At 32.8% G+C, this 22693-nt stretch overlaps 1 protein-coding gene across 1 annotated transcript in view; it reads left to right on the forward strand.

Annotated features, from left to right (window-relative positions):
• Positions 1–831: 831 nt before the first annotated feature.
• The window catches only part of LOC143229261 (uncharacterized), a 94020-nt gene continuing 72158 nt past the window's right edge, over positions 832–22693 (forward strand). The window contains exon 1 of the mRNA XM_076461372.1: positions 832–1592. Within this exon, the coding sequence (XP_076317487.1) occupies positions 1298–1592 (295 nt within the window). The 5' untranslated portion in view covers positions 832–1297. The remainder of the gene's footprint in view (positions 1593–22693) is intronic.

Here is a 22693-nt window from a genome sequence, read left to right on the forward strand (position 1 = left end):
TATAGAAAAAAATATTTTTCATATTTGAATGCTACTTTTACAACTTTCATTGACGCACATCTACCTATAGTGATTCCTTTTCTTTTCAAGTTGTTTTTTTTTGCGACGGCTACTCGTGATTATTTCCTAAAATGGAAAATCAGTTGTGCTGCAATCTAGTCCTACGTCTTAACCTTACAGAATTGAGAAGTCAACCGTTGTTGCTATTCTATTTTCTCAGAAATTAGACTGAAGAACGACTTGTTCCCAGGCGTACTACAAGAGCATCCGGTTTCTACAGCTTATAACATTTTCTAATAAATAAAACATATAGCAGAGGAGGCCGTTCATCCGGGCAACCTATTTTTTGTTTTGCCTGTGTATGAGCGATAGTTCAGATAAGTGATTTATGTACTGAGTCTGTGGGACAAGAGCTTTCTTAGGCGTATTAATGAATTATTCACAGTGATCTACGCAACGTGTACCACGCAGTTTATTTCTTTTTTGATATCTGGTTTGCTTCCTCTCAATGCTCCTTTGATATTGTAGTTTCTATCATTTGTACAAATATGGAAATTGTTTTTACACGTATGGCTTCAGTTTTTCTTACTTAAAGTATATGATACTTTTTGTCCAAGTTTAGTGGGAAGTGTAGGTTGCTCGAATATTACATATGAAGTGTAAACACTTTGTTGTTCAGCCAATCACTATACAAATGTTTCCGATGATCAAAGAAATGTCATATGTACCACTTTCCGCTAGGTGGTAGAGACAGCACGCATGCTCGTGCGTGAGTGGACCAAGAGAACCGCATGCTAGCTGCTGCGGCATGCACACACCAGGACATGGTACTGGCTGGTATCGTGCGTGGGCGAAACTGGGATGAGCTTATTAGCTCCCTTTTGACCTCTCTAGAAAAACCCTAAAGTTATTAGCTGCATAATTCCCAAGATATAAAGAACAAATGAACGATAAACGAGAAATAAATTTTGTTCTTTTGATAAATTAGCAAAACTTTTTATCTCAGACGACCACACCACACAATTTTGAGTTCGGCACTAAGAGTATAAATAAACTGAACTCAGTAGAACAAATTCTTAAGTCCAGCGCATCCTAAATCTTCCAACCCTGATCTTAGCTTTCTTCACCTGTGGTTGTCCGATTGACGCAGGCGCACTAGCATCAGCCTTCAGCACCTGCCAGTAGAAGCGGGACGTGGTATGTTTCATTGACAAACGGACGCCTGTGTCGGCCGTAGCGTGCACAGAGCAAAGCTTACAAACCGTAAGTATTCGACAGTGTTTCAATAACCAGCCAGATGAGGAGAGCGTCACTATGGGCAATCTGTCCGTCGCTGCTGCTGATACTCGCTCTGAGACCAAGCAAGGCTGAGCATTCTACTGTTGACCTCAGTCGGACTCGAACTAACCTCCCTTCATCTGTCAGACAAGAGCGCAGGAGCCTCCAACCATTTCTGGGGCCATGGCAGACTGAACAAGTTTCTCACCCTTGGTTTCCACATAATGTTGGCTACAGACAACGGAGAAAATCAAATGATAAACTCTTTATCAGAGATAGACGAGAGTCTCGACAGTACGACGTACCGCAGATTGGTGAGTATACGCAAGTCGAGTATTTTTTGTTATAGATTAAATAAAGTACACCCTGAATATACTTCTATAATTGTCTGTGCAGTGAATGAAAAGTAATATTAAACATGAAGATGATTGTTAGTTTCTCCCTGTAAAAGTGTTGTTTCCCTATAGCTATGTATTTCTACAAAGTAGCCTATTTTTATATATATATATTGGAAAACTACTGTAGCTATACTTAGCTATTTAGTTACGCTTTTCTTACATTTACAAGCAGTAGGGCTCACTTGTAATTAATTCTCTATGTATGAATAACGTTTACACAATCAAAGTAAAAGTTTGATGCTGGGGTCACAGTAACATAGAAACGTTTGTCTATTGCGTGTTATTCATTAAAACTATCTTATTGATGTTGCAGTAAGATAAACCGCGGTTTTCTCTCGTCTCATTTTCTGTACAAACACTTACGTTATACCACAACAATGATAATGCATTTTTCAGTACACACACACATTCGCTGCATTTATATTACGATGCTTGCTTCTCAACCAGTTAACTAAAAACATACACTTTACGATGTTTGCTTCTCAACCAGCTAACTAGAAACATACACTTTACGATGTTTGCTTCTCAACCAGCTAACTAGAAACATACACTTTACGATGTTTGCTTCTCAACCAGCTAACTAGAAATATACACTTTACGATGTTTGCTTCTCAACCAGCTAACTAGAAACATACACTTTACGATGCTTGCTTCTCAACCAGCTAACTAGAAACATACACTTTACGATGCTTGCTTTTCAACCAGCTAACTAGAAACATACACTTTACGATGCTTGCTTCTCAACCAGCTAACTAGAAACATACACTTTAATACATAACAGTACGATATGCTGTTTCTAACACTTAATGTGGAAGAAAGTTCAACAAAGCAGAATGTTTCAGTATTATAAATATAATTTTTTTTGGGATAATATCCAGCTTATTGGCGTTATTAGAAAAATATCCTATTGTTTTACTTTAATAATCAATGCGTGTGTTACATGGCTTCTATCCTGATACGTGTAATATACAACTATCCTCTATCAAGCCTTAGACCATTAAAACAGCAACCATATTGTGAACAGCAGAATGACGTTTTCCATTATTATTAAATTAAACTTCATACTAAAGAGCAATTATTGATGTTTCTATCCGACGTAAACAATTAAACGTAACTCGAGATCTAAAGTGTAATATTTTTGGTCTTTACTCTCATAACTAGGTATCCGGTAAAGTTCTAGAAAAAAGAGAGATAGAAATGTGCTTAACGATAATATCAACTGTACGTATTTATACTTTTATTGCTAATGTTTTTAAACAGCTAAAAACTGTTGATTTTGTAAACAGTTGATAACTTCAAAACAAAGTAAAGGTGCTGTTGTTCCTGTTCATTTACAAACTGGGCTAAGTTTCAGAATACCTGCTGTGAAAGAAGAGAATAACTTATTTCAGAAACGAACGTTTCGAATCTCTCAATGTCTTCTTCACTTGAGCTAAAATGTGAATACAAAGGGTAATGATAAATTTATAAATCCGGGTACTTACGTTTATATGTGCACGCTTAGCACAACTGGTAAAGTCAGGAGGTATTTATTTCAACACATTATACTTTCTCGTCATTTTATTGAGATGTGACGTCGTTAAGGTTTGAAACTGACATCAAAAATCTATATGGTTACATAAAACGCGCAAAATATTTGGTCTATTGAAGCTACGTGTTATTTATAACCTTGCTTTGCAACCTATAAGCACCTAAAAACTAAATTATTGTATTCAACGTCTGTTTTAAGGCTGCTCTATGACACGTTGTCATTAAAATCTTAAGTATCTGATAACATCGCTGGCTCACTGCTTATATACAGCGAATCTATAGAGGAAAAACTAGCGCTTTTTCTAGCATACTGAAAGTTATTGTCTAAGCACTACTGTATAACACAGTAGCTGGAAACAGCAATTCACTTACGACACAGTTATTACTATACTGCTACTATTAAATATGATTTTATGAAACAAAACACCCTTACTGCGTGTTGTTACTACCTAACTAATGTTATAGAACATTCTTTTGCGGCCAGGTGGTTAGGGCGCTCGACTCGCAATATAAGGACCACGGGGTCGAATCTCCATCACGTCAAACATGCTCGCCTTTCAGCTGTGGAGGCGTTATAATAACGGTCAATCCCACTATTCGTTGACAAAAGAGTATCCCAAGAGTTGGCGGTGGGTGGTGATGACTAGCTGCTTTCCCTCTAGTCTAAATTAGGGACGGCTAGCGCAGATAGCCCTCGTGTCGCTTTACGCGAAATTCAAAAACAAACAATTCTTGTTTATAATAAGTTAGTTGAAACACTTATATTTCTAATTATTTAGCATACGTTACTTCCTTCGCGCTTGTCACAAAGTTGTATCAATTATAGAAGTGCCACTAAATTCACACACACATATATCTTTGTTACTACTATTTAACTGATATTGTGAATCAATTAATTTAAACTTTCTAACACTTCTTGGGTAGCTACAAATCAACCCGCTAAGTGCCGCACTACAACAACAACCAAAGCATGAATAACGTACTTATAGTAAAAGAGATATAAGCGTGAAAAGAGACACAGACGGTTTGTATGCTTGGATAGTTCAGTTGATAGAGCAAAGCCGTATTAGTCAAAGATCCGGAGTTCAAGCCAGAGTTTATTTTCACTTATCGGTTTTTTAGCTTAATATTGATAGGAAATGGCTTATTTCATATAGTTAGTACTATTGTGTTACCATAAAACATTATTGTTTATAGAAAGTCACCTAACAAATATATCTACTACTCTAGCGTTATTATGAGACATTACAGAAAGTCACCTACCCTATACAGTTACGAAAACTACACAACTTACAATGCAACGTTAATTGAAAGTCGTCTATTATATACAATTACTATCTCAGCACTGCTAGAAAACATTATTACTCTAGTGCTAATATAATCATTATTACTTATAAGAACTTGCCGAGTCACTACAATTACTACATTGGCGCTTCAATAAAAAGTTAAGGTTTAATGGGAAGTTACCTATCATATCTTGTCACCATCTTAGTGTACTATAGAACATTACTGTTTATAAGAAGTCACCTATCACAGGACGCTACTAGCTTAATCTTAATATAGACATTATTATTCGTGTAAAGTAACCTATTTCATAATGTTACCATCTTAGCGCAACAACAGAATATTAATGTTCATAGAAAATCGTCTACTCTATATACTTTGTACATTATCGCTGCTATAAAACCTTACAGTCGACAGAAAGTCACAACCACATATTCTAACTACTTTGGCACTACTATAGAACATTATTGTTGATAGGAAGTCACCTACCACAAACAATTATTGCTATAACGCTGGCTTATAACATTAGTACCAACAGAAAGATATTGTAGCGCAATCAGAGCTTTGTTGCTTGCAGGAAGTCACGTATATCTACAGTTACCGGCGATACGCCACTCTTAAAAAAATGCTATTGATAGGAAGTTATCTAGTACTATAGTTGTAATCCTTGTGATACAACAGAACGTTACTGTTCATAGAAAATAAACTATTATATACACTATTAACTTCATGCTGCTAATAATATTGCTATTGATAGGAAGTCATTTATTACTCACATATTCTACTGCAAAACATTAAAGTTTACAGAAGTTCGCTTATCACATATAGTTACTGTCTTAGAGCTGTTACAGAATATTACTCCTGATAGAAGTTCACTTATCACATATAGTTACTGTCTTTGAGCTGTTACAGAATATTACTCCTGATAGAAGTTCACTTATCGCATATAGTTACTGTTTTAGAGCTGTTACAGAATATTACTCCTGATAGAAGTTCACTTACCGCATATAATTACCGTCTTAGAGCTGCTATAGAATATTATCGTTTATTGAAAGACGTAGAAAATGCAGTTACTGCCAAAGCGCTACAACAGAATGTTACTGTTGACAGAAAGTCGCTTACTTCACTCAATTAATACTTTAGAGCTACTATAGAACTATACTTTTGATACAAAATCACCTATCATTTGTAGTTATTAGTTTAACTATTGAATATTACTGTTTTTTGAAAATATACTCCCACATATAGTTACTAGTTCAACTATTGAATATTACAGTTTATTGAAAGCCTACTCCCATAGATAGTTTATTACTGTTTATTGAAAGTCTTCTCCCATATATAGTTATCAGTTCAACTTTTGAACATTACCGTTAAGAAGTGTCTATCAGATACATTAACTACATTGCGTACTCTTGAAAATTATTGTTATGAGCTGTGTGATACATACAGTTACTATGGTACTCTTGAGTATTACTGTTATAAAGTGTCTACAACATACAGTTACTAGCTTATCCTTGAACATTACTGTTAGAAAGTGCTCACTCGATACAGTTACAATCTTAGTTAGCGCTGCTAGAGTACATAAGTGTTGGTAAAAGTAATCTCCTACATTCAACTAGTAACTCCGCGCTACTCTAAGTCATTACTACTAATAGGAAGTCAACTACTTCGTATAGTTACTACTTAAGCGTTTCTATGGAACATTAATGCTGAAACGAAGTCACTTACCACATGCAATTACTAGTTAATGCTACAGTAGGTCACCACTGTTAAAAGAAAGTTCCTACTTATTGTAACAAGCTTGTTGAGTGCTACTTCACGAGCATCTTAGTGTTATCAGTCTGGGATTTTGTTTCGTGAACAGAGTTACAGTCACAATTACCCTAAATAATTCACATTTATCATAGCCATTATAGTTGAATTGTCACTTGTACTAACAAGCATGCACACCTTTTATACTGTAAACTTACTAAAAAAAATAAACGAATATGTAAGCCTTTTATTTATCATTACACAATACACACCTATCAGTCCGTCTAAGTGCCTGCTTTCTTATACAAGGATATATGTAACTGTTTGTGTGTTTTAATACTTTTCTCTCTGTGCAGTAGGTATCACTTTATATTTGTTGTGTGGTTTATTAAGTACGAAACAAATTAGCCAGAAAGCCGTCATTCTGTCAATGTTCAAGGAACGTTTACTTTTCTTTGAGCAGCTGACTCTAACAGAAAGAGGTATATTTTCTAATAAGTAACAAATATTTTTCGTCTTTCTGAGTGTCATGTGAATCAGTTTTCTAAAAATATCAGATAACAAGGTAATTTAAAGTAAGCAGACGGTTTGTGTAGGGTAAGTCTCGAAAAATAATTAACAACGACAGAACGTTTTCTACTTGTAGAACGCAATAAAACTGTAGTTTATTGGTATCTTTCAAATTAATTTCAAACTTAATTTTCAGCTATATCTACCTTTCAGAAACATCAAATTGATTAATCTAAGAGAAAAAAAAATCCAGAAAAATCAAGATACAGGTACAACTAAAAGAATAACGCGTATAGTAAGTAATACAGTGACTAGATAATTTGATCACATTGATATATGACATTTAAGTGCTTCAATAAAGCGATGTTGTTTATTCAACATGAATACAACGTCAACGTTTGATACCATAATCACACCGTCAAAACTATATAAAATTGTAGTCAAAGTTTAGCACAATAATTCCAATTATCCGACCAACACTAAAAATAGTTAAATTTTAAACTCAGTATTCCAGTTGTGCAACTAAATAAACTCATAACAAAGGCTTAACAAAATAATACAATTGCTTATCCGACAGATCTAAATTTTTCAGCGATGATATAGTTTTATTTGAAATTAACAATGAGTAAATGTTGAAAGCAGTAATCCTATTGTCAAGTTGAACAAATCGTGAATTTCAACACTTTAGTCCACTTGCTTATCGAAGGTAAACACATAAATAGTGTTTAACACAACGATCTTGCAAAATGAATACTTGGTTGTCTATCCAAGATCGTTAGTGTTTAATGTGACAAAACAGTTGCCTGTTGAACATGCAACAATTTTCAGTGTTTACACAATTATCATATGGTCTGTTCACAAGAATAAAAAACCGTCTGTAACACATTTTTATTCATTCTGTCCGAGCAAGTAGTTAATACAATAATTCAGTTTTTTTTCTCCGAAATAAACAGAGTCTAGGTTATGACTGGTACAGTTATCAAGTCGTTTATTCATAACGGACCCATAGTACTATATTATACACTAACAAGAAAGCTTAATAGTTTTTAATGTGATGATTCTGTAGTTTTCCCAACATGGACGCATCAATGTTTAAAACAATAATTGCTAGTCTATAGAACATTAATGCGTAGTTATTTTATGAGACAATGCTCCAACAATCTGTTAAAAATTAATTTCTACCCAATGTTTAATCGAGATTTAGTCTTTTGATAATCATAACTGCATGAGGAATGTTTAACACAAAAATCTAGTTATTTTTACAACACTAATATGTTGGTAGTGTTTAAGACGTTGATTTAGTTGTCTCTTCAATGTGAAGTTTAATTACCATTCAACACAGTGGTGCAGCTGTTAATGTACAATGAACACATATTAAATGTTCAAAAAATGTTCTTTTCTGCCCAACGATAATGTGTAGCCCACGTTTCATGATATATTGTTGTATTATATATCAATTATGAAAAAAACAACAATGTCTGTTTAACACGAGGGTTAAATTGTTTATCCATTGCGAATATATCAGCAGTAGTTTTAGCAGAGTAATTCAATAACATTTTAAATTAATTCTGCTATAATTGAATAGTTTTTGTTTTGTTTGGTTTGGTTTGGTTTTGAATTTCACGAGGGCTATCTGCGCTAGCCGTCCCTAATTTTGAAGTGTAAGACTAGAGGAAAGATAGTTAGTCATCACCACTGCTAACTCTTTGGCTACTCTTTTACCAATAAAAAATGGGATTGACCGTCACATTATAACGCTGAAAGGGCGAGTATGTTTGGTATGAGGGGATTCAAACCCGTGATCCTCAGATTACGAATCGAGCGCCTTAACCACCTGGCCATGCTGAGCCATAACTGAGTGAAATATTAGTTTTTATAAGCTATTAAATCGCATAAGATGTCCTTCTTCCTTCCTGGCAAATATATATATAAGTTTTAGTGATCTATAAAAACTATATTAACCAGTCTTATCAAACTGCTTTTTTAGTTTATAATAACTATTAATCAACAGAATTTTACCTATGACTTCTCATCTATAGTTAAATTCAATAACCCTCAGACATTTTCATTATGATATCAATTTATAAATGGAAAATTGAGATAATAGAAAAAGAAACTGATGCTCATCAGTAATGATCTTACGTATGAAGAACTTGAACTAAGAATAAGCGAGATGTAGATTAAAACTTTAAAGTAAAATAAACGAAGTAACTGTTTTACAGCATCAAAGTCAATGAAGAAGAAAAAACGCAAAGCTAGTACTCAAACCCATTAAAAGTGCGTTACAGTATTAATGTATATGTGTGTTTTTCAAAGACCACCGACGGGAATCGAGCCCTTGATTTCAGCGTTGTAAATATGTAGACTTACCGCTATACCAGCAGGGGACCAGTATTAAAGTTAAATAAACTAGGAAATCGATCCTAAACCATAATTGGGCTGTCTGAACATTAGCCGTCGTTAATTTTGGGCTGATGGGCTACACAGGACGCGGCTAGTTATCATCACTCATCACCAGCTTTTGAGTTGTCCTTTTCTGACCTACTAGATTTGACAGTATTTCCAATATGTGGAACGCGTTTTTGCTGCAATGGATCGCGAACCATATAGCCTCAGATTCATAATCTAATCACTCTACCAATGGACTGAGTTCAATCTACGAACATCCAAATAAAATCAACAAGATGTTATATTGTTTAGCTACCATAAACATAGAAGTTTTTTACAGTAATTATGATGAAAGGAGTAATTATTTCTAACGGAAAAACATACATTTCCCTATCTTCACTGATAATATGTTGTGTTTTAGCTAATTTTCTCTAAAACATCTTGGGGAAGCTGATTACAACGGAAAATATTCACCCTAACATCCTTTTCTTTTGAACATATAACTTTAAATGGCCAAACTGTATTATATAGCAGTCAGTCAATAGAAAGATGTTCGTAATCAGTATTGCCGTCTTTTTTGGCCCCTGTGGATAATGTCGTATAGTATTGACATGTGATTGCTATGTAGCGAGCGTTCATAGCGAGCGAACACGTTCATTTCATTCATGGGCGACATCTTCTGACGTCAGAAGCAAGCCAAAAAAAGAAAAAGTAAGGATGTTAGGAAGCTAGTAAGTGACTGGGGAGTTTTGTTATTTAGTTGTAAAAGTTGGTAAAAGAAGTTCACGAAAAAGATGGAGTCTCTAAAAAGTAAAGCATACCGTCAGAATACGTAGTTGGAATAGTAGTTCTAGCTATTTGCGGTCTCCCGCTAGTACAGCGGTAAGTCTACGAATTTTTAACGCTATAATCAGGGGTTCGATTCCCCTCGGTGGACTCAGCAGATAGCCTGATGCGGATTTGCTATAAGAAAACACATCTATTTTTGTTTGGCAACATCGGTATATCTAGACTTAATACGTAGACTTAAACGTATATTTGAATACGTTAAATAAATTTATAAAATGAATAAGTTGTTTAATTGCAATACAAAGTATTGCTATGAAAGCTACTTTTTCAATAAAACAGTATTTGTTTGTGATTTTGCAGCAACCAATAGCTATATCTTAAGAATAGGACTGAAATCTATAAGAAATCACTTTAAAAACTTATGTTTACTTTGAACTGCTACACGCTTATGTAAGCTTGAAACGTCGTTGAGATTAAATATTCTACTATGAAGCTTTGAAATTTTACACCAAGTTAGCTATTATTTTTAATAGCAACATTATATTAATCGTTTTCAATAGTCTGCTTTAAAATATTAGAAAAACCCACATTATTATAATAAAGGTCAAATAGAAAACGAAACAAAAGATTATTGTCCTCGTCAAAATCTGATGAATAAAAATTGTTAAATACTGTAATATATAAATATTTGGTCACCTTTATATCTATATATTATATTCTGAATGAAATGTTGCTATAATAACAATTATGCTCAGTCTTTCAACGATACTGCTGCAAAAATAACCATGATGACTTATAACAACGGTGTTACGTAGAATGTTATATCAATAGAGTTACAATATCATACTATAATGGAACTCTTGCTTATATAATACTAGAAAAACTTATTTATTACGCAGTGTGCAGCCCCCAACTTTGCGAAATTTTTATTCTGTTGAATATAGATTTGCAATAGTGGTCACGATTTTCCCATTTTGCCTCCGTTTCTCGTCACGGAGAACATTATTTTTCTTAATTCTAAGGTGCAGATTGACGTCATGAATACGTCACACGCGGATCTAATGCACTGGCACCACGAGTAATTAAAAATAGTCTTTCTAATATGAAATAGTAGAACTGATCTTCCAAATAATAGCTTCTAGACTAAATAGGTAAGCCTAGAAACGCCATTACGACTAATTGAAACTCACCCTTACAAAAAATGTGAAGGTTTTGAATCCAAAACAAACATTATTTTCTTTTATTATGTAATTAGAAACACGTAAATCTTCTCGTAGTAATAGCACTACATGTTAGTTGACTATATACTTCTGGTAAGGTTGCTCAATCAGATATCAGCCTTGTTCTCTTAATGTGACAACATTCTTATATACTATCGAAACAATAGTGATACAAATAAATTCACGGTGAATTGTTTTACAAAAATGCTACTAAAATATTTACAAAAGTCCATTGTTGATTGTACATAGTGAAATAGTATTATTTTATTAAATTCTACGCGCTAAAACTACGATGAAAAATAAAATAAAAGGAAATATATTGTTAAGATCAAAGTTGCACAGCAGACTTTCTGTTTTCCGACGTTACAAGTGTTATGTACTATAATTTAGTACATAAATTATAAATTTATAACTTATAACCATAATAACAATACTATGGTTCCAATAACAATAAATATGTACTATATAAATAAATTATGTACTATAATTTAGTACATAAATTATAAATTTATAATTTATAACCATAATAACAATACTATGGTTCCAATAACAATAAATATATTGTTAAGATCAAAGTTGCACAGCAGACTTTCTGTTTTCCGACGTTACAATATAATTTATTTTGGACAAGTCTCCAATTTATTACGTTATTACGTTTACACATTACTACTTCAAATAACCAAAATTTTAACTTGAAATTAGTAGTTAATCAAATGTTAATATGTATGAAATTATGTTATTAGTCAACAAGACTGATACTCACAATTTCCTTTTTTAACACAAATGTATTTTAATACACTAACATAAAACAACACTATTTAAAATAACAGTTATTACTAATAGTTATTACAAATAATGTTTTATATGTAAGAGTTTTACAAACTACACTGTATCTTCTCTCTAGTTTACAACTGCGGGTTTTGTCGATGATTTGAGTTCACGCCGAGCGAATTAATTTCGAACTGATATTGTTGTACCTCGCTTAACCCAGCTAGGTTTGACTGGCCTCACATCACTATAAGTTTACTTCTTACTGATAAAGATATTTAACGTTCTCGTAGAAATACTAACGTTCAAAGTTATTCGCTGAAGTTGAACGGTTTGTAATGTTCGAAATCTATAACATTTCTGGTCAAATTTTGTAGTTTTCCGATTAATAGTTGTTAATCACAATTATAGCTTCCTAGTGTACAGACTGTAGCTGTCCAATAATATTCTCCTTTACTGTCTTGTGGCTGGCTGCTTTTTATACAAGTCACGCGAGACTCTAGAACCTTCACCTCGCGACAATACTGTCAATAACTAGTGTTACATACACATCTAGTACATTGTTGATTCTTACGTACACGAACATTCTACAACTTTTGGGAACAGACAGATCTTGCGCAACACATACACAAGAATATAACATCACATACAAAAAAAAAACTATACAGAAGCAAGCTTGGGTACTAAATTGAGTAAATTCGTTATATAAGCTATGTTATCTACTGGATCAAATAGCTGGTGTGTGTTATTAAACTCAAAGATGCACAAAAAGGCTATCTGTGCTTTTTTCACCAGGAGTATCGAAACCTGGTTTATAGAGATATAACTCCTCAGACATACTGCTGTGCCACTTCGGAGCAAAGAGGCAAGTAAAAATATATAACTAAATTATTAATTTACTAGTTTTTAAACAAATTTGGTTATTATTATTTGGAATTAAGCACAAAGCAACACAATGGGCTATCTGTGCTTTGCTCACCACGAGTATCGAAACCCGGTTTTTAGATATACCGCTGTGCCACTAATAAAACACATTTTGGGATAAAATAAAAATCAATCCGAAAACAAATGGATCATTTAACACTAAGAGGAAGATTGTAATTATTTCCGCATTTATTACAATTATTAAAATTCTAGAGTTATACTATATACACAACATGTTTTATAGCATACGGAGAACATGATTATTTTTTTATAAACAGCTAGTGAGAAACATTAGATAAAATAACACAGTTATTGTGAGAAATGGCTGGACAGAGTTGCTGATGGGAACATCGTTTTTAGTTTATGCATCATATGAACAATTATTAATGGGTGTATCATAAGAGGCACATTCTAATAGATTTTTCATCTCCTACAAAGCAAATATCAAAGTTATTCACAAGCTCTTAACATTAGTTTTTTATTCCTAAACACAAATGGAGAAAATAATTATTCTTTTAAAGAAATTTCATGAAACAACGATGCTACAAACAAAATTGTTATGGATTTAAAGTCATTCTTCTCGTGTGTTTTTTAATCACTCAAGAACTTATTTGACTGAAAACATAGTGTTAATACTAAACTATATAAAAGAATGTATAATCACTTAAATCACGTGTGAGCTTGTTTTTAAAGCCCAGAAATCGTGCTAATCATTTGTTCAGAAAAAGTATTTACTTTGGCATTTTCTCTTACTATGATTACAGAACATCTCTGGTTCCTTCTTTATACGATTATGACTTACGTAATGCTGTTGTAATCGCTTTCTTTAACTTAACAAGCAAGTACTAACTTAAATAAGTTATGCTATCATTAGTTTGTTGTTTTTTTTGTAGCATGTGTGTATATTTCTTATAGCAAAGTTACATTGCGCTCTCTGCAGTGTCTACCGAGGGGAATCGAACCCCTTATTGCAATATTGTAGACTTACCGCTGTACTAGCGGGGATTCTTTGAAGTACCTCGTTAAAACGGAATTGTTTAGCAAATACTGTAGATATGAAAATAATTATTGTTTAAACAGGTACTGTTGTCTACCTAGTACTGTGGTTCCGAAGAGGTATTGTATAGTCATGAAAATAATTATTGTTTAAACAAGTACTGTTGTCTACCTAGTACTGTGGTTCCGAAGAAGTATTGTATAGTCATGAAAATAATTATTGTTTAAACAAGTACTGTTGTCTAACTAGTGCTGTGGTTCCTAATAAGTATTGTTTAGCAAGTACTGTAGTTATGAAAATAATTATTGTTTAAATAAGTACAGTTGTCTAGCTAGTACTGTGACTCCGAAGAAGTATTGTTTAGCAAGTACTGATATTTTAAACGATATATTATATGTATGGTGTTTACAGATCGGGCTTCACATTTATTGTTAAAAAATAATTAGAAATAATATTTTACAGAGTGCTGTAAATACACACCTGATAATAATTAACTAGGGGGAAATCTCATGCTTCGAATAAAAAAAATGTTTTTGATTGTGATATTTTCTATGTGAATGCACAGAGTTTACGAAATGTAAAGACAGTGCTATGTATTTAAAGTAATTAAAGCTGTTAAGCGACTTGTCCGTAATACTCACGTAAAGGATTAAATATTTACAATTATAAATAAATCTGATGATCCCAAAAGGTGTTTCAATGACTGCAAAGTAAACCTAAGTATAGCCTACTATTTCACAAAACGTGACAGCCACCAAAAACCTCTAATACAAAAAAACATTTTGTGCTGATTGGTTTGATAAAAAAATACAAACTGATCAACTTATCTAGTAAGAAACATTGATCTAGCAACACTTTCAAACCCTGGGTATCGGGGCAAGCACTGAAACTCAACAGGATGAAGATTGTTTTTTTTTTAATTTCGCTCTAAGTTACATAAGGGCTATCTGTGATAGCTGTTCCTAATTTGGTAGTGTAAGACTAGATGAAAGGCAGCTACATGATCATCATCACCAACTCTTTTACCATCGAATAGTGGGATTGGCCGTGAGTTTATAACGCCTTTACGGCTGAAAAAGCGAGCATGTTTGGTGAGACGAAGATTCGAACCCCCGACCCTGACATTGCGAGTCGACTGCCTTAATCACCTGGACATGTTAAGTCCCAGGGTGAAGGTACTGGTACTCTAAAGTGTTTATTAACAAACAAAGAAGTTCACACATAAACACTTCCTCTGAGATGGAAGCTCTGAGGAATGACAGATCTGTTACTCAAGTACCTTTCCTATAGCATTACATAGTACTATTTACACATGTGGTGACGTCATCTGTCCTTCTCTATTCCTATTTTTACTTTTGCACAGTTTAATGAACTTTAAAAAGACTTCCATGCTCGCAAGTTACTCTCTTACTTATAAAGAAATTATTACTAGGCGTGTTATAATTTTACCACTACTTTTCATTAAAAGGCATTTATGCTTCATAATAAAACAGAATAAAGTTCTGCTATAATAAAATTAAAATTTGTTGCCATAGACACCTATATCTGAATAAAAACCAACATTTTTAAGCCATCTCTTTCGTAATCATCTTTTTCAGGATAACAAGTTAGTTACTCCTTTAAATATTACTAATTGTTCAGAAGGAGTACAATCCTTTTCTGTTTCGTGCAATATATTTTGTTTTCTACACCAATCCAAGATTTAAACGTGTAATTTGTAAGCGAAGAGCATTATTTTATGTGGAAAGTTAAATTCCACCCAAGTCAAGGTGGTACAAAGAAGTTAGTGTGTAGTTTCGTTGTAAGTGTAAAACTAAGACCACTTTAGATACGTTAAAGTCATACTTCTAGAAAGAAAGGTGTTAAAAGTTTAGTAGTAATACTAACTTTATTAATTCTTTTCCATACAAATACAAACCAGACAGAATTAGATAGAGTGTATATCATAAGTACAGTAATACTTATAGTAGGAATGGGCGAGATGTGGAATATGTGCAATACACATTAAAATTCCAAACACATTGGAAACAGCATGTAAACAAAAGCACTTTATAAACACTTTATACACACTACTGAGCAGTAAAGAAACCAACTGCATGGTAACAAGTCAAGAAAGCACTTGAAAAAGGCGGTAGAATAAAAAATATAAAACCACAAATTTGTTAACCTGACTATCTGTATGACTGACTGACTAATGTTATTGAAAATGCGCAACTGTATTCTGCCTTCGCCTTATGCAAAACTAAATGCACATGATTGAATTAAGCTATCTTGGATAAAAGCATTTATCGTAGTTTTACTTATAATCTTGGTATTAACAAGTACTAAGAATAACTATTTTGCAACACTATTTACAACCTCATTCACACTTATAGCCATATTCTATGATTATGAGTTTGCTCTGTGAGTTGCCAAGTAACGACCCGCCCTTATGTCACTTGCAAGTGAACAATTTCTCACGCGCATACGCTACGTGATCAGCCTGCAGTTGCATGAGATAGATTAAAAAAACACTTGAACTACTTAGGTTCTCTAGATCTAATTTCTATCTATGATATAACCTGTGAAAACAAAGTTTTCAGTTCTATACACCTAATTTGAGGGTTCTATGTTAAGTAAAGCAATTTTATTATAGCAGCTAATACCTAAGACGTAAATCTATTAAGTGAGGACGAACGTTACCACTGCCGAAGTCTGGCACAGCTTTACTCAAATAATCTGGACTGAAAATAAGAACGATAAGTTGTATAATTTAGTTTCGCATTGTTTTCAAATTAAGTTTCACCTAGTAACATCTGAAGTTATACTTGAAACAGTGTGATTTCTAAAATATGCCTTTTAAGGAAACAAAATGAGAGAAAATAAAAAAATGTTATATTGATAATCTTGAAAAGGGAACAATACTACTAGAATAAAGATAATGTTATAAACATTATATATATATATACCTTTCATTTAGTTTGAACTAAAAATTATCGTGTTAAAAAACACTTAAAGTAGAAACGGGCTGAACGAGGGCCACATTCGCTTTTATGTTGTACCATGTCATTAACCGCTAGGTGTTTTAATGTTATCCCCTCATTCCTACCAGGTTTTGTTATGTTGCACCATGTCATTAACCGCTAGATGTTTTAATGTTATCCCCTCATTCCTACAAGGTTTTGTTACTTTTGTTACTCCCATTCCTACTTTCTAATTTTTTTTATTTAAACATTGTTTATTATTCTTACTTGCACATTGTTTCACATTCCCCTAATATGCTCTTCCGAATGCTGAAATATATGTACACTGTGTTCTCTCCCTCTCTTAACACGCTCTCCTCGTGATTAACTAAACATAAGGGCGTTTTCACTCAACTCTCTTTCCTAATTAATGACATTTAAAAAATTTCTCTTTTCCTTTATATATATACACTATTCTCCTACCTGATCTCTTTTATTCTTTTCTATCATATGTTCCTGAATGAAAGCATTAGTTTTAATTAGATTAGTTTCAGAACAGCTCATTCGTTTTACGAACTGGTTATTAAGTGTTCATCAACTCCCATCTCCTTCCTTTTATTGTAGAAAAAATATTTTATTGAACTTAAAAGCGGTAGACTCACGACATAAGCTTGTAGAATAACTGTGTTAGCGAAAACTTTCGCTTAGTAACAGCAATATTTAAGTTTACTCGCGTTTTTCTACACACAAAAATACATAGATGTGAACATGTTTACGTACAATCACCCAGATATACTAATCGGTTCATTGAACTTCAATAACAGCATATAGAATCATACGAACAAGAGAAAATCCATTTGGAAGGCACGTATCGTTAGAAGATTTACATGGTAAATATACAGATGGAGTTTCAGTATAACCATTTCTTATTCCAAACGAGAAACAGTATTTCCACTTTATTCGAGAATTTATAATAATAAATAGATTTAGACTTGCAATAAATATTTGAATTTTAACAATGAAGTAAAAACCTAAACACATTTATTCAAAAATAAAGAAATGAGAAGATAAAACATAACTCATCCTGATCAGTTAGAATCCATAAAAACTCAACACAAAGAAATCCTCATTTGAACAAATATGAAGTTACAGTCACTTCGCGAGAGTTTTGGACAAAAATCATCTCCGTGAAAACAAATAGAAAACATCTTTTAAAAGATAAAAGTTATTGATGTAGATGTTATATTAGTTGGCTGATTAAACATCTTTTCAATAGACAAACCAAATATCAACGAAAACCACACTTAATCCAAACATAACTTTCAAATAAATTTTGTTTAGTACATACGTACTTGCATGTTAGTTGTTTCAGCATTAGATGTCTCATAATATGGAGTTTTGTTTTTTGTACTTGCTTAAATTGATACAATTTTTGTTCTAATCCAGTAAGCGCATTCAAACACACACACATATATATATATGATTTCTTGCTATTACATTTTAAGCTGTATTTTTAAATGCGTTCATTATTCATGTAAAGTGTGTATTCGAGGACCTGATATATTTAAATACACATTACATTTGTATAAATGTTTTTACTGTTTACCAAATATGATATTTTAGGATACACATTAGCATTTTCTATATTATAGCTTTTTACGTTCAGCTTTGTAGACGTTTCTGTTTGCATTATACAGGGTGTTTAAGAAGTCTGGACTTACAGGAAAATTAGACGTTATATACTTAAAGTTAATAAAACAACAACAGATTTCTAATGTCAGTTGTATATATATTTCAAGAAAGAAAATACTCTGATGGCACAGTATACCAAAAAGTGATATATGTTTAGCTGTCAATGGCATGAAATTCCAATAATAAATAAATTACAAATAAATTGTGTATTTTTACCTATGGGTCCAGACTTCTGGGACACTCTCTAATGTATATATTTATGTTCATAGTTTTCTTAATAACAAATTTCAGCGTAAAATTTGCAAATAAGTTTGACGTATTTGTAATATTTATCTCATTTTCTCAGGGCCCGGCATGGCCAGGTGATTAAGGCATTAGATTCGTAATCCGAGGGTCGCGGGTTCGAATCCACGTCACATGAAACATGCTCGTCCTTTCAGCCGTGGGGGCGTTATAATGTTACGGTCAATCACACTATGCGTTGGTAAAAGAGTAGCCCAAGAGTGGGCGGTGGGTGGTGATGACTAGCTGCCTTCCTTCTAGTCTTACACTGCAAAACTAGGGACGGCTAGCGTAGATAGCCCTGGTCTTGCTTTGCAAAATTCAAACTAAACTTAAACGTAATTATAAAGCATTGTTATTGATAGAAACTCAGATATAACATTCAGTTACTACCAAAACGATACTAAGGAACATTAATACTGAAAAACAAACAAACAAATGCTTCAAACATTTACAACTGAAACATTATTATTGAATACTGCTGTTATAACTGAGCATAGAGGAGATTTCCCATCAAGAGCGATGCTGTGAGTAGCGATATTGTAGTAATTATAAGTAGCGTGTGATTTCTTAGCAGCAGTAATGTTTCATAGTAAAGTGGAGTTATTAACTCTATTTAAAAGGGTGAGTTTTACCAACACTTGTTTCTTTGATGGTGCTAAGGTAGTAAAGAAATGTGGTGAGGGACTTCTTGGAAACAGTAAAGTTTTATAGTATCAATAAGATAACAACTACGTGTTGTAGTAACTTCTCATCAACAGTAATGTTCGCTTAAAAACTTTACTAAATTAATATAATAATACCTTGGCTGACAATCACGGAATTATTTAGTGTAATTGTGACTGTAACTGTTCATTAAACAAAATCCCAGTCTGAACGACACTAAGATGCGCATAAAGTGACACTCGACACTCAATATCTCTACTAACTGAATACAGTAATACCTTGGCTAACATTCACAGCATGTAACATGCTTGATTAAAACTATTACTTTAAGACAAACGACATCATCCAATATTATATAATTTTGCTATTAAATCAACCAGGATTATGAGTTGATCAATTATTGACAGAAATACTAACGTCAATGATAGGAACCACCGATAGCACTCTTCAATTGGCATACACGTAGTCTAATTTGGGTCTCTGGTCACGATGCTCGTGACGTGAACTAAGACTTAATAAACGCTGGTAATACAGCCACGTCTACAACATTTATCTATCTTTTTGACATATATAACCGTAATGAATAGAATATAATTTTGAATCAATATATTATAAAAGTTTGGTAGAAAGCGAGAAGTAATAAAATGCATTGCGGATTTCCAGTCAGAGTTGCGTCAAAATAGTATTTCAGGTCTGTGAATGCTTGGCACAAGGCACTGCATAAAAGACACATCTACAATTACCTACCTATTTAATGTAATAGAGCCATAATTTATGAGCGCTTCTCTCAGAATCAATATATTACAATCAGTATATTACAAATCAACATATTACATTCAATATTTTTACTGCTATTTACTCTGCTATTTTTACTCATAATAGTAAACTATACACAGGAACTATACCTAACCAAAGTACAGTTTCCAAGGCAATTATTAAATTTGTTGAAAATTCAGCTTTAACATGCTATCGTTCTTTATTTTTAGTTATACTTAAAATAGTGCTCCAGATATTAAAAATATTAAATTATATTTATTATGTCAATTATCAAGAGAATATTTATAAAATTTTAATTGCTACCCGTTTAATTAACAGTAAAAAACAGAAATAATTATAACAATAAACAATCTTCTTGTAAATTGATTTAACAAAAAAGATGAGAAAAAATAGCAGAGTAATATATTACAATCAACATATTACACTCAATATATAACAAAAAAGATGAGTAAAAATAGCAGAGTAATATATTACAATCAACATATTACACTCAATATATAACAAAAAAGATGAGTAAAAATAGCAGAGTAATATATTACAATCAACATATTACACTCAATATATTACTCTGCTATTTTTACTCATCTTTTTTGTTAAATCAATTAACAAGAAGATTGTTTATTGTTATAATTATTTCTGTTTTTTACTGTTAATTAAACGGGTAGCAATTAAAATTTTATAAATATTCTCTTGATAATTGACATAATAAATATAATTTAATATTTTTAATATCTGGAGCACTATTTTAAGTATAACTAAAAATAAAGAACGATAGCATGTTAAAGCTGAATTTTCAACAAATTTAATAATTGCCTTGGAAACTGTACTTTGGTTAGGTATAGTTCCTGTGTGGTTGCCATATTTTTAAACACTTTAGTTTTTGAGTAAAAAATTAAACAAAATATGCGGGTCCTCGAATTCAGTTTCTTCTCGGTCGTTTGGCTGTTTCCGTGACGTTTTACAACTATGACGTAATAGTTGCCAAACAAGCTTCGTTGCACGCCGACCATTTTATTCCTTTCAGTGCTGGTGTTTTATGTAAATTTATTGGTGCTTTTATCGGATTACATACTTTTAATCAGTTTGACACCTTGTCGTATGAGAGACAACAAACGCACTCTCTCCTGGTTGGCATCTGCTTGCATAAACCACACCTACACCTTGCACAAACATACGGATATGTCATATAAATTATACATTTATGGTAAATATTAAATTAGCTATTCAGACCGCTACATCTAGTTTGATTTTATAGACAGAATTATGATGTATAATTGAAATTCATTTTGTTACGAGTCATAAATACCCGGTACAATGATTGTGGAAGGGCCGAGTATTAGTTAGCATAGTCGGCAAAGTATAAACAAATAAAATCCAGTCTGTGATACCAATAATTTATAAACACCAGACAGATTTCGAGATGCTTAAAATTGCACGTGAAATAATACAGACCATATTTGTTGTCATGAATTAGGCTTACCATTCTTCCACTGGAGGTTTGACCGACTCACAACAGGCCTGGGCGCTATCAGTATCACTCACAGTTTCGCTACTCTCGCTCGTGGAACTGTCCTCATCACTAGAACTTGTCAGATCTGTGTCAAAAGTAACTGTTCTAGGTTCGTTCAGAGTAGGTTCGAATTGATATGGTGCTACTCGACACTGTTCAGAACACAAAGTCAAAACAGACTCTGCCTCTGTTTCTCCGTATGCACTGGCCATATTTATTTACATTCAACGCACTGGCGTTGGAGGTTTGTTTGGCAACTATTACGTCACAGTACTTTTCTAGCGGCAAACATAGAAACTAAAACGTTCGGATTGCCGCTCGGAAAGGGCTCTTTCTGCACCAAGTTCTGTTTCATTTATTGGTACATATTTTTTATAAAAAATGTGAACCTGCAAAATTAATCAGTATGAGTAGTTCTTTTTACTGCAAAGTTTTCTTTTTCTGTAAAATTCTCTTTAACGTTTTATATATAAAGGATAAAACTAATACACATCATTTACAAGAAATGAAATAATTCAATACATTATTTTGTTTCTTCTAATTTAAGCACTAAATTACACAATGGGCTACCTGTGCTAGGGGAGGGACAATACGTTATTAGTCTCTGCGTGTGTGTGTGTGTGTTTTTTTATAGTAAGGCTACATTGGTCTATCTGCGGAGTCCATCGAGCTGAATCGAACCCCTGATTTTAGCGTTGTAAATCCGTAGACTTACCTCTTTACCAGTGGAAGATATACGTTATTAGAAGGCACTTATAAAACTATTATTTATCTTTCTGTTTTAGGGCTATTGATTTTATTTTTCTATGGGTTTTATTTAAAGCAAATAAATAGATAGTATGAGACGACATAATTAGTTCATAATAATGTAAGAATTATAAATTAATTATTCATTCCTGTTCGTGTAGTACTTATTAGATAAAAAAATTTAAATAGTTAGAGATAATGAAATTTATTTTCGAGAGTATTTGACATATTTCCAGTTT

The sequence above is a fragment of the Tachypleus tridentatus genome, chromosome 10 (genome assembly GCF_004210375.1).
Source record: "Tachypleus tridentatus isolate NWPU-2018 chromosome 10, ASM421037v1, whole genome shotgun sequence".
Taxonomy (NCBI): Eukaryota; Metazoa; Arthropoda; class Merostomata; order Xiphosura; family Limulidae; genus Tachypleus; species Tachypleus tridentatus.